General features: G+C 42.4%; 1 protein-coding gene across 3 annotated transcripts in view; it reads right to left on the bottom strand.

Moving 5' to 3' along the window:
- Window positions 1-416: 416 nt before the first annotated feature.
- RARA (retinoic acid receptor alpha) overlaps window positions 417-12187 on the bottom strand; it is a gene marked incomplete at its 5' end in the record, with an annotated part of 230072 nt that continues 218301 nt past the window's right edge. For all 3 annotated transcript variants that reach the window (XM_081343819.1, XM_081343820.1, XM_081343821.1), the window contains 2 exons: window positions 417-6482; window positions 6933-7091. In XM_081343819.1, the coding sequence (XP_081199945.1) occupies window positions 6268-6482; window positions 6933-7091 (374 nt within the window). In that variant the 3' untranslated portion in view covers window positions 417-6267. The remainder of the gene's footprint in view (window positions 6483-6932; window positions 7092-12187) is intronic.

Here is a 12187-nt window from a genome sequence, read left to right as displayed (position 1 = left end):
GCCCCATGGCAAGTTGTCCCTCTTCATCCTGTGGTGAGTTGCCTGTGGCAAGTTGGCCGGAGCATGTTGGCCACAATGTGTTGTCCCATTCCGCCAACAGCAGCTATTCTGTTTCTCTGGCCATTCTTTTCCTCCTGCTAAGCTATTGGGAAATATTCATTTGCTATCCCTAAATGCTGCACGATGTATAAGACGAAAGCTGGCGGTGCAACTATCAGTACTCCAGATTAATTAAAGTGACTTCTGAATAATTCCATTTGTGAAAATTCATGTCGCCAAAAGGCTTGTGTATGTCAACAGCTTCCGAGAGTCTTTTGCTCTGTCTTCTTGGTAAAATACTTCCAAAGATAAAGAACTCAAATACCATTCTCTCTTAAGGCATCAACACATTTCCTCATCAGAGAGTTACTCTCCAGTTCAAATTCTCTCTTTATTTCAGAAGCAGTTTATCACAACCATTCCCATAATTCTCTTTACATTTCTTTGATTTTTAAAGCCCTCCCCATCTTTGGCTACTGTTCATCATTTTGGGCCTTGCACAAGGGGTGTTCTCATCATTCTTGGAATGACTCCACATTTGTGTACAGTAATCCCATGCTTTTGTCTTCTTTATGCCTCCAGAAATGATGTACATCTGGCTCAGCTGCAGTGCAAAGGAACCTGCTTTGAAAGTTCTTTTCAGCTGGAAAAGCTTGAGCTTCGGGTCCTGAAATGGAAATGCTGGCCTCACAGCTTTGCAATTTCCTCACTAGCCTGGCAAAGCAGCGGGGGTGCCATTGACAGTTTCACTCTGACCTTCAACAGGAAACCAACATTTGTCAAGTCTGTTGTTTCCCCCATCTTTCCCTTTGTACAGAGAGAGAGGGAGGATGTTACAGAATAGGATCAGTTTGGACCAAGGCAATGAGATTTTGAAATAGCAGAAATAGTGACCAGGATACGAATTTTTAAAACGATGAGGGAGGAAAATGTTGTCTTTGTGGAATAGGCTTAATCAAGACACACTAATACACTCTAGCCTATATTTTGTTACATTTGTAGTCTCAATGTTAAACTTGTTTACCTATGGGTCCTATATTGAGGGAAGGAGCATTGTGCATAAATGAGATGTTGCATACTTGGTAATTTACCTTCTCACAGTACTTGGCAAAGAAGCTTGATTAATGAGTGGCAGTTATAGCTGTGTTACACTGTTGTGTACCAAACATACCCCTAAGTCTTCAGAAGCAAAGTTTTGGCTTTAGAACAGTTGAAACAAAAAACACTTATACAGGCTGAAATCAAATGAAATCTCATAAATGAGAGTTGACACAAGTATTTGATATGGTTACTATCGTACTGCAGCACAATGTAGAAATTATTCTTCCCTTCCCCGCCACCTACTCAGCCAGCCTCCATATTTGCCACCTGCACTTAAAAAGAGGAATTGACACCTTATTTCATTTTTACGAACTCTTACAAAGTATGTTTTCCAGAGCTAAGAGTTGCAGTTTTTAAAGGAAGGACTGAACTTCATTTCCAGAGCTGTAATTATTCCATTTTGATTAAGTAACAAAATACCATTAGCCTCATTTCTATGTCCACTGCTGAACAGGTGATAAAGCAACTCCATCTTTTCCTGGACTTGATTCTAGGTGCTGGCATCATTAAAACAAGGCTGAGTAGCTGCTATATCTCTTAAGTCACTATGCCCACCCCATCATATTATATAATTGATAAGGGGTGACAAACCTCATAAAAGGCTAAATTCAGCAATAAATCACATCACCAAAAAGAAAATAGAAATGGACAAAATTTTCCAACCCCATCTACTTGAATCATGTGATTGTATTACTTTAAATCCTGTGATTCTTCTGAGTCCATTCAATATTAATACATGATAAGCAAGATCCTAACAAAAAGAGATTGTTCATCCTTACATTAAAGGTGCAGCCTGATAAGCCTGATCCATCAAACCTGTCTGCCTTGTGTAAACAAATGTAAAAGCACAGAAGCACAAGAGGCTATTTATTCCACATGACAGCTGATCCACATTAGGGTTGTTGTCTTGACTCTGTGCAACAAAATGCTATTCAGATTGTCAACCTCCAATTTTTAATAGGTTTTAAGATAAACACTAATGGAAGGAGAACAAAATGCCACTGCCTGTAACAGAAGAAAACTCCAGGAACAAACATAATCTCATCATTTGAGAAATGTCAATGATCAAACAAATGTGGTATTTTTTTCTGAGTATCAAATAATGTGAACAAGTATTTTAGCTTATTTTTCCAATCACAATTTTGGGGTACCAGAAGATTATTGGCAACTATAAAATAGACATTTCTATTTTTCTTTCTTCATTCCATTTTCTTCACACCAGAGAAAGTTTATCTCGTAGAATTTCTGCCTGCACTATTCTTAAAAAGTTCTGGTGGAGTATTGGAATAAAGCTGCTGCCCAATCATCTCTCTACAGGAGAGTTTTACGAAAGATTCAAAAGCACCATCCCACTTCTTTAGGAGCCTTGCAAGTCAGATGTTCAACCACAAACAGTGCATTTTGGTAGTTAAGATACATTTTGTTCTCATGAATTGGGAACAGAGGATTTACCTTCCGCCTTCTCAAATGTCATATTCTCTAAAACAAAAGCATGAGGAAAACTGGTTTTTCTCTCAAGTGTTTTTCAAATGCTATTAGTATCTATATGTTGGAAGATTGTAGTCCAACATAACGGGAGGGTAGCAACTTGAGGAAAGGGGCTTTATGAACCTAAACTTCTTCATGCCCCTAACATTTCAATTGCAGCTTCATCAAAGAGATGCTCAAAAGAATTACAACGTTAAACAGCTGGTTTCCTATTAGAATGCTTCAATATGACTTTAAGGATTTCACACAACTAAACGAGAGAATTTTTTAAAGAATCTTTCTAGTCCAATATTTTGTGGGGTTATTTTAACATAGGTCAGGCAGATGATTTGGAAAGAGTATAGGTAATTATTTACTTTTAAACCTATTTATTATTCTCAGCCCAGAACGATATTGACAAACTCATCTGAAAAGGCCATCCAAACTTCTGTACTACATGGTTTTCATAATTAATCCATACATTAATGTTAATGTATGGTTTTTGTAATTAATCCATACATTAATGATAGGTTAAATATGGTCATGTTTCTCCACTTTGATTGGACAGCACTGAGTTGCCATGCAGAGTATTTCTGCCTCTACTGCCAAAAACATAAAATTGGGTAGTTGTAGTTCATATAGTAAACGGTTACTAAACAAAGCTCACTGTGCCATCAAAATTCCACCTTAGTGACCTTAAAGATGCAGCCTTTGCTATGTGCAAGGTTATAGACAATACTGCACATTGGTGTAATGAGAACTAAGATGTGGATTTACCTTATCATTGATCTAGTTCTATTTTCAGGGTAACCAGCCAAATATTTCTGAAATTTCAAAAGTAATTATAACACACAGAGGTTTCCTTCATTGTTACTCCATGGCACCTAATATTTAAAAGTATACTATCTTGCCATGTGAAAGGTGCATTGGATTACCATGGCTAACCCCTGTTGACTTAACTCTTCAATAAATTGCTGATCACTAATGCAATACGGCTGAGAATAAGGTAATTCATTTACACGAGAAAATCATTTGTTTAACTTTAAGAGGATTTAAACTCACCAGGATCTTTTTATATGAAATAACAGCTTTATATACATATCTGAGAAGTGTGGAGCACATGCCTTACAACCTGAGGGAGGAGCTTCTGTGAGAATAAAAATCTTGTTGCTACCTGACCCTCCATAATTCTGTTTAAATGTTATGTCACATATTCTACAACACTCAAATATCAACACAAAGAAAGAACCAAGAATAAATCATGCTGGAAATCCCCTCAGTATGCCCTAAAGAGATTTGGAGCTGGCTATATCTTTATATTTCGGCTTTGAAATGGAGATGAGCACCGGCCCCTAGAGTCGGAAACGACTAGCACGCATGTGCGGGGGAACCTTTACCTTTACCTTTTTATATCTTTAAAGCACGGTGTATACTCTACAGATAAATCAGGAATCCACCCATATAAGTTGTTTTGAACCTAATGGGACAAGCTTTTGAAGGACCTCATTTCTATTTCCATGGCCTTGGAACTAAGCCTCGCTGATTTACTTCTGCATAAACACAAGCAGGATTTACAGTTAGAGAACAATCCTTATTTCCAGATAAACAGGCATAGGGAAGAGGTCTAGTGGTGTCATGTTATGCATGGAACTTAGAAGCAAGTCCTATTATGTTCAGGGACTACAGTGATTATCCACCTGTCTTGTTCTCCTTGAAAAGCAATCCTTCCCCAAACTCTTGGTCCACATGACACAAGTTATCTGGTGATAGGGCAATTCAGATGTGTGAGTTGTTGTAGAAAAGAAACCCTTCAACCACCACACAGCTTCTAACATTAGCCCTTAATCTTTCTCCTCCGAAAGAAGATTCAAATTATTCAACCCAAAAACCAATAAAGTAAACAAAGGCCAGTGGAGTGAAGGGAAAAAAGTAAGATGTTTCCCCTGATAAAATTCTGTGCCTTACAAAATTAAGGGTTGCCCTTTCAAAAGTATTTCATAATAAGAATTAAGAGTTGAGTAAGAGGGGGAAATTGGCTTTTTGTTAGTAAGAACATGTAACAACATAGGTGTTTTTGACACACACACACACACACACACACACCTTTAGAAAACAAAGCATTTTGCTCAAAACAATACTTTTATCACAATGCTCAGAACCCCCTAATTTCTCAATTTTTCATTTGCCAAAATAGAAATAAAAAAAGAGAACGGTGAGATTTTGGCTTTGTATCCATGTGATCCAAATAAGATATATTGCAAATAAAAGCAGCCAGTAAGTACACGACTAGCCAAAATTAAGTATCTTTAACTCATATTAGTCACAGTTGCAGGAAACACTGAAACTTAAACACACTCCAGGAAATTCTGGTAGCAAGGAATGTTGTCCTATTGCTTTCAATTAGCTCTCCCTGAAAATAGGACCAAAGCAAATTAGAACAGTGGCTTGTGGGTTGTTGTTTTTTTAAAAAAAAAATGCTCTGCAGACTCTGTATTGTTAAATAAGAGACCAGCCAAGAATTCAGTTTTGAATGCAGTGCTAACTTTTTCCCCACCGTGCATTTCTGGCTATTTAAAACTGAGCAGAATTCATGAGCAACTTTGCATGAGCTGATTATTACTTACCAATGCCAGGTATCTCGGTCATTCCTGGCATAGTGAAGAGTGGCTACCAAATTCAAGTACTTAACTCTGGTTAGATAATAGTTTTGAATCTATAAAGAGAAGCGTGACCAACCCCATACATGAATCTCCATGGTTTGGTTTGTTTTTTTCTGGCCTTTTCCTTGCCACCCTCTTTTTAGAAACTCTTCAAATTCCAAACTTGTACAAAGTTTTTTTTTCAAATGTATTTATATATATTTATAGATATTTGTATATATAACAGTTATTCTTTCTTAAATGAATCCTTCCCTCCATGTTGTACTGTACTTTTAAAAAAAGAAACGGAGGAACTAATGTTTCTTTTTTTAAAAAAAAAATTGCTGGTGACATTTTTAGGAGTATGTGAGTGGACAAGAAGTAGAAGGAGGCAAGAAAAGAGGTAAGATTGCATGGTCAAATTGAGGATGAAGAGAAGGTTTGAGCAATTAAAAAAAAACATTATACCCTTTCCCCGAAATATCCAAAATGCAAACTCAACTGGAAAAAAAAAACCCCACTACTTCATTTTCACTGCAACAAGAAGCAAGCAACACCTTTGTGGAGGCATGTACGTGTGCATGACAAGACTGAAGAAAGAGTGGGTGGGGATGCGTGCCACAGAGAAGGGTTTTTTTTTCTGTAACTAGTTTCTTTTTTTAAAAAAAAAATCTTGCTCCTAATTTTGGGCAGCCGTCCTTCAGATCTACTTGCTGATCTGCTTTCAGAGGAGGTCTGGGCCTCCCTTGCAAGCAGAACTCTGAACGGCTAAGTGAGAAATAGTGTGCTGGTACAGGAGAACATAAGAAGCCTCCTCTCTTGGGTCTGAGCAGGACTGATGTGGTACACAGAGGGAGGAGAAGAATGCCTGCTGCAGCAGTCTGTCTCACTGCTTCGCCATCACCCCACCTCTGCTCCTCCTGAGACGTGTGTCCAGGCAGACCCAGGAAGCAAAAGACCAATGTGCGCAGAGGGAGGGGGGGGGGGAAAATCAAGCAACTAGTTCAGGGGTCCAGCATGGTCAGGGTGAATGTGTGGCAGGACTGCTTCTGTTGGAGCTGGGTGAGAGGCTAGGGCTGCAGCTGCCTGGAGGTGGAGCTAAGCTACTCATACGGGAAGGAGCTCCTGTTGAGCCCCCCAAAGAGTCCATGCCTTCAGAGTTCTCCAGCATTTCCTGGATGAGGGGTGGCATTGATCCAGGAATCTCCATTTTCAAAGTTATCACTCTTTCAGCACCTGCGGGAGAGAAGACAGCTGATTTACCAATACAAAACATAACCTGAGCATTTTCTAAGTAAGCTTAAGAGAATATACTGAGGGGGCAAGCAGTGCTTCAAAAACCTTCAAAAGTGCAGTATATATTGAAGAAGGCTCACTGTATTCCCAGAATTACCTTTCAGTTTTGAACATGACCAGAGGTGGGATTCAGCCAGTTCGCACCACTTCATCTGAACCGGTAGCTAATTTTTTGTTGCCCAGGCCCAGAATGGACTTCCGAAAGTGGCATCCACACAGAGAACTGGTTGTTCACATATTTGAATCCCATCACTGAACATGACGTTTAACACGATCCTACCTACCAGAAAGTTTTTAGTTGTGAATTCATTTTTTAAACCTTTGCTCCTTACAGATTTAAGAAAGAAGAAAACCTTTTTTTTTTTGCAGGATCTGAAACTCTGTCCTTACCTTTTGCACTGATGCTCCGTAGATCTGTAATCTTCATCAGCATTTTGGGGAACATATGGGGTTTGCTAGGTCTCCTCTTCCTCACATAAATTTTCAGGGCTTCCAACAATGGTTCTTGCAACTGATCCACTCGGTCTGGTTGTTCCAGATCTTGTCGGTCTGGAGAGGAGGGAGAGATGAAACAATTAAGATGGAATAGAACACATTCCACTTTTCATATCTTCTCTATAGTAATACAGTCTTTGCCTTAAAATGTATCACTTAACGTTTCTTTTGTGTGTTTCTGAACTTGGTATCCTCCAGATGTGCTTGACTTCAGTTCCCATTATCCCATTAAAGTTCCCACGGCACTTTCTTTATAGGGCCGTGGTGGTGGCCCACAGACCCCTCTCTGTGGGCACACCTGTCGTTGCCCCAGTCCTAGGCCTTCAATCCCATCCATGAGCAACCTGCATCAATACTGCACAAGGTAAGGTTGCCACACCCGCCCCCGCCTCCCCAAGCGTTTTTTTTTTCTTTTTTACTAACCTGCCTTCCAGCTGCATTCCGTTTCTCCATTCGCTTCTCAGCCTTCGCCGCGTGTTTGAGGGACTTTCGGTAAAAAAAAAAGTTCCACCAGACTTTCTAATTTCTTGCGAGATGTCAAGAAGTTAGAAAGTCTGATGGAACTTTTTTTTTTTACTGATAGTCCCACAAACACGCGGCGAAGGCTGAGAAGTGAACGGAGAAACGGAATGCAGCTGAAAGGCAGGTTAGTAAAAAAAGGCTTGGGGGAGGCGAGGACATCTGGGCGGGGGCGGCAACCTTACCCTGCATGGTGGCAGGAGGGTGGGGCGTGTGCCCTTCACATGCCAGCCCAGCCCCTGCAGCCCCAGGGCGGCCATGCTGGGCGGCAGTGAGCAGGGTGTTGAGGGGGCTGGCAGGTTGACCAAAACAACAGGCGGAGTGCCGGAGGCTCAGGGAGGGAGGGAGGGTGCTGAAGTGGGGAGTTGGGCCATTGGCAAGAGCAACGCGTCTGAGCGGAAAGCAGCCTCGGAACAAGTGGGGCAGGTAAGGAAAGAAATCCTCACTCCCCCAGAAATTGCCTTTCTTTCCTTACCTGACTTCCAGCCCTGTGCTGTTGCTCCTTTGCAATCCGCTGCCACCCCTTGCAAGGACAAAGGAAGGTTATTTTGGGGGGGGGGAAATGGTCAATCAATCAATTCCAGCTTCTCGTGAAAGATCGTAAAGTTGGAATTGATTGATTGACCTTTCCCCCCCCCAAAAAACTTCGTTTCTTTGTACGCAGCAGCGGTAGCAGATTGAGAAGGAGAAACAGCACGGGGTTGAAAGTCAGGTAAGGAAAGAAAGGCAATTTCTGGGGGAAGCAAAGGATTTCTTTCCTTACCTGCCCCACTTGTTCCGAGGCTGATTTCCGCTCAGATGCGTTGCTCTTGCCAATGGCCTAACCGCCCACTTCAACACCCTCCCTCCTCGAGCCTCCAGCGCTCCACCTGCTGGCTCTTCTCTGACAGAGAAGAGAACTTCACAGCTCTGCCTACAGAGCCACTAAAGCTGTAGCTGAATGGGCAGGTGAGTGGGAAACCTGCCCCACTTGTTCAATGGCTGCTTTCGGCTGAGCTGCACTGCAGCAGCATTGGACGCAATATGTGAGGTGGCAAACAGCCACGTCATGCCAAAACTGGCCGTTTGCCGCCTCCTGCCCAATGCCGCTGCCATGAGGCCACAGAACAAGCCGGGCAGCAGTAAGAAACCGGTTCCCTACCTCCACCCAGCTTGTTCCATGGCCTCATGGCAGCGGCACTAGGTGCAACGCACAAGGCGGCGGCAAACAGCCACGTCACACTGAAACTGAGGGGCCGGCAGGCTGTGGCTGCTGATGGACACAGTTAGCTCCCAAGCACTGTGTGCAGGGGCCAATGGCTTCAGGCAGCAGTCGCCCTGGCCCTTACCTCCTCTTGCCTTGTCTTGTGGCAATGGAACCCCTGCCCTGCCCCCTGCCTCACCTCACCCTGCCGGACAAGCCTCCTGCCCACAGTCCCACCCGCCAGAGACCCCCTAGTCAATCTCTATTACCTACCTTGCAGGGTTGTTATGGTGGTGGGAGAAGGGCGCCCTAGGCTCAGCAACTTAAATTAATAAAAAATAAAGGTGGAATATCAATAAAAAACAAACCCATGATATTTATGTTTTTACCTTCCATAGTGAAAGTAAATGTTTGGCAGCATCCAATGAAAGCTTTGTCACAGGAACAGAGAGTCCTCATGTTACAACAGCAATTGGGACAAGGATTGCTTGGCAGATGAGCTGGCTTGTGTTCTCAGATATTTTCAATCTCTCATTTCAGCAGGCAGAGGTCCCATCGTGTTTTAAGACGGCCATCATCTTGCCAGTGCCAAAAAAGTCCACAATTACAGGCCTCAATGATTACCGTCTGGTTGCACTGACATCCATCATTTTGAAATGCTTTGAGAAGCTGATAAAGGACATTATTGTATCTAGTTTCCCGCCAGCATTTGACCCGCTTCAGTTTGCTTACTGACCAAATTGCTCTAGGGAGGATGCTATTTCTTCTGTTCTCCATCTGAGCTTGAAGCACTTAGAGGAAAGAAAAACTCATGTGCGTTTGTTGTTCGCTGACTTCAGTTTGGCGTTTAACACAATCATTCCCCAGCATCTAGTAGACAAACTGGGCCTTTTAGGTTTAAACACTCCTTTGAGCAACTGGATTCTTGATTTTCTTATCAACAGGCCACAATATGTGCGAGTTGGAACAAATATCTCTAATACGATTTTCTTGAGCACAGGTTCTCAGGGCTGTGTCCTAAGTCCGCTGCTGTTCACCCTGTTGACCCATGACTGTTGTGCTAGGTTTGCCACCAACCATATTGTGAAGTTTGCAGATGATACAACAGTAGTGGGCCTTATGATGACAATGAGGGTTCTTACCGCAAGAAGGTTGAGGGGTTGGTGAACTGATGTAAGGAAAACAGCCTAGTTTTAAATACTGGAAAAACCAAAGAAATCATTGTCGATTTCAGAAAAGGCAGGCAGAGCCATACTTCTCTGTGCATTAATGATTCACCTGTGGAGAGGGTTACCAGCATCAATTTCCTGGGTATGCAGTTAACAAGTAGGCTGGCTTGGTCACTCAACAGCGAGACACTGGTGAAGCGGGCATAGCAGCACCTGCATTTTCTGCGTTGCATGAGAAAAGCACATATTCCTTACCACTTTCTACAGGGGGACAATCGAGAGCATCCTGTCATACAGCATCACAGTCTGGTTTGGAAGCATCACTGCTTCAGACAGGAAGGTGGTGCAGAGAGTGGTGAGGATGGCTGAAAAGATCATTGGCAGTTCCCTCCCTCCCATCGAGGACATAGCACAGAAGCGTTGCTTGAACAGGGTCCGTAAGGTTATCTGGGACACTACACATCCTCTTCACAACCTGTTTTCCTTGTAACCTTCAGGGAGGAGGCTTCGTGGTATCCGCAGCAGAACATCCAGTTTCAGCCAGTTTCGTTCCATACAGTATAAACCTTGTGAACTCTCAAGCTTCCTCCTTCCATTATACATTAAAGATGGACAGTGTTTAATATTCATATGTTATGTATATGTAGGGGTCTAGGCTCAGTGGGTTAGGACGCTGAGCTTGTCGATCAGAAGGTCGGCAGTTTGGCGGGTCGAATCCCAAGTGCCGCGTAACAGAGTGAGCACCTGTTACTTGTCCCAGCTTCTGCCAACCTAGCAGTTCGAAAGCACGTAAAAATGCAAGTAGAAAAATAGGGACCACTACGGTGGGAAGGTAACAGTGTTCCGTGCGCCTTTGGCGTCTAGTCATGCCGGCCACATGACCACGGAGACGTCCTCGGACAAGCGCTGGCTCTTCGGCTTTGAAACGGAGATGAGCACCGGCCCCTAGAGTCGGAAACGACTAGCACGCATGTGCGGGGGAACCTTTACCTTTACTTAGGTCTATACATATGTTGTATATAGTATGTTTATATGTGTGTCATGTGTGTGTTCACTTTGAGAGCAGGCAACTAAATTTCATTTTTGATGTGTGTCATTGTGCCCACAGTAAAAAATGACAATAAAGGTTATCTTATCTTATCTTAATCTTAAAGCGCATTGCCACATGAGTGTATTGCTTAGCAATGACAATCCTGATAAACCTTGTTGCATCATAACACTAAAATATGTAAGTTGCTTAATGAGAAGGGGTGGGAATCCCATGGAAAGAGCATGGCAGTACTGAGGGGCTGGGGGGAAGCAAGCACAGGTCTTGGAGGGCCAGCACAAGCCATGCACGAGTTGGTGAAAATGGGGTACTGCAGCATGCATGCAGGAGGGATTTTCCAGAGCTACTTGCAACTTTCCCAAATATTGACCTTGCTTATGGGAAGGCTTTAAAAAGTGATAGCATGGCCATGGAACACTGCAACTGTCATTATGTGCAAACTGGTTGCAAAACACCTGTGATTACATGATTGTGGGGACTTTATGATGGCTGGAATTTTGAGGATTGGTCGTAAGTACCATTAAGCAAAGTCCCAAAGGTGCTTTTTCACGAGGCAATTGGACTTTCTTGTTTTTCTTTGAAGACATTTCGCTTCTCATCCAAGCAGCTTCTTCAGCTCTGACTGGATGGTGGGGAATGGAAAAGAGTTGTATTCCTTGAGGACAGCTGGTCATTTGCATTCTTTTAGAGAGCCGTTGAGACCATTTGGAGGTTTATCTACAGGATGTTTTCAGCCCTATGTCCCTTCACTGCTGAAGACAGATGCAGGCTGTTGGGGATGATTCTGTGTTGTCTGCATCTTAAACTGAAGCGCAAATGGTTCCTGTAGACTGCATTTTTTTTCTGTAAATTCATTCATACTCCCGCACCATTCGAACACATGCTTCAGTTTGAGATGAACACATGATATTATGAACACATTTCCTCTATCTTTTCAGTCAATAGTATTAGTATTTGAAGGAATTAGAATAAATGGATACAGGCAATTCCCACATCACATCTCATTTATCAAAAGTTTTACAAAATACCAATTATCATTACAGATTTTTTTTAGTTCTAACCACCTGGTGGTGCTATTGGTCAGGACACAGCGCACTTACTTTTGGCCTCCCTCCCTTTCTTTCTAGAAATGTACACATACAATGAGTACCAGTAAAAAGCTGAATCTATTACTCTCTAACATACAATTGTGATTTTAGTAAGCAAATAAATCACATGAATTGTCTATTAG

This window comes from Vipera berus (assembly GCF_964194415.1).
Source record: "Vipera berus genome assembly, chromosome: Z".
Taxonomy (NCBI): domain Eukaryota; kingdom Metazoa; phylum Chordata; class Lepidosauria; order Squamata; family Viperidae; genus Vipera; species Vipera berus.
This window is presented reverse-complemented; position numbering and strand designations above follow the sequence as displayed.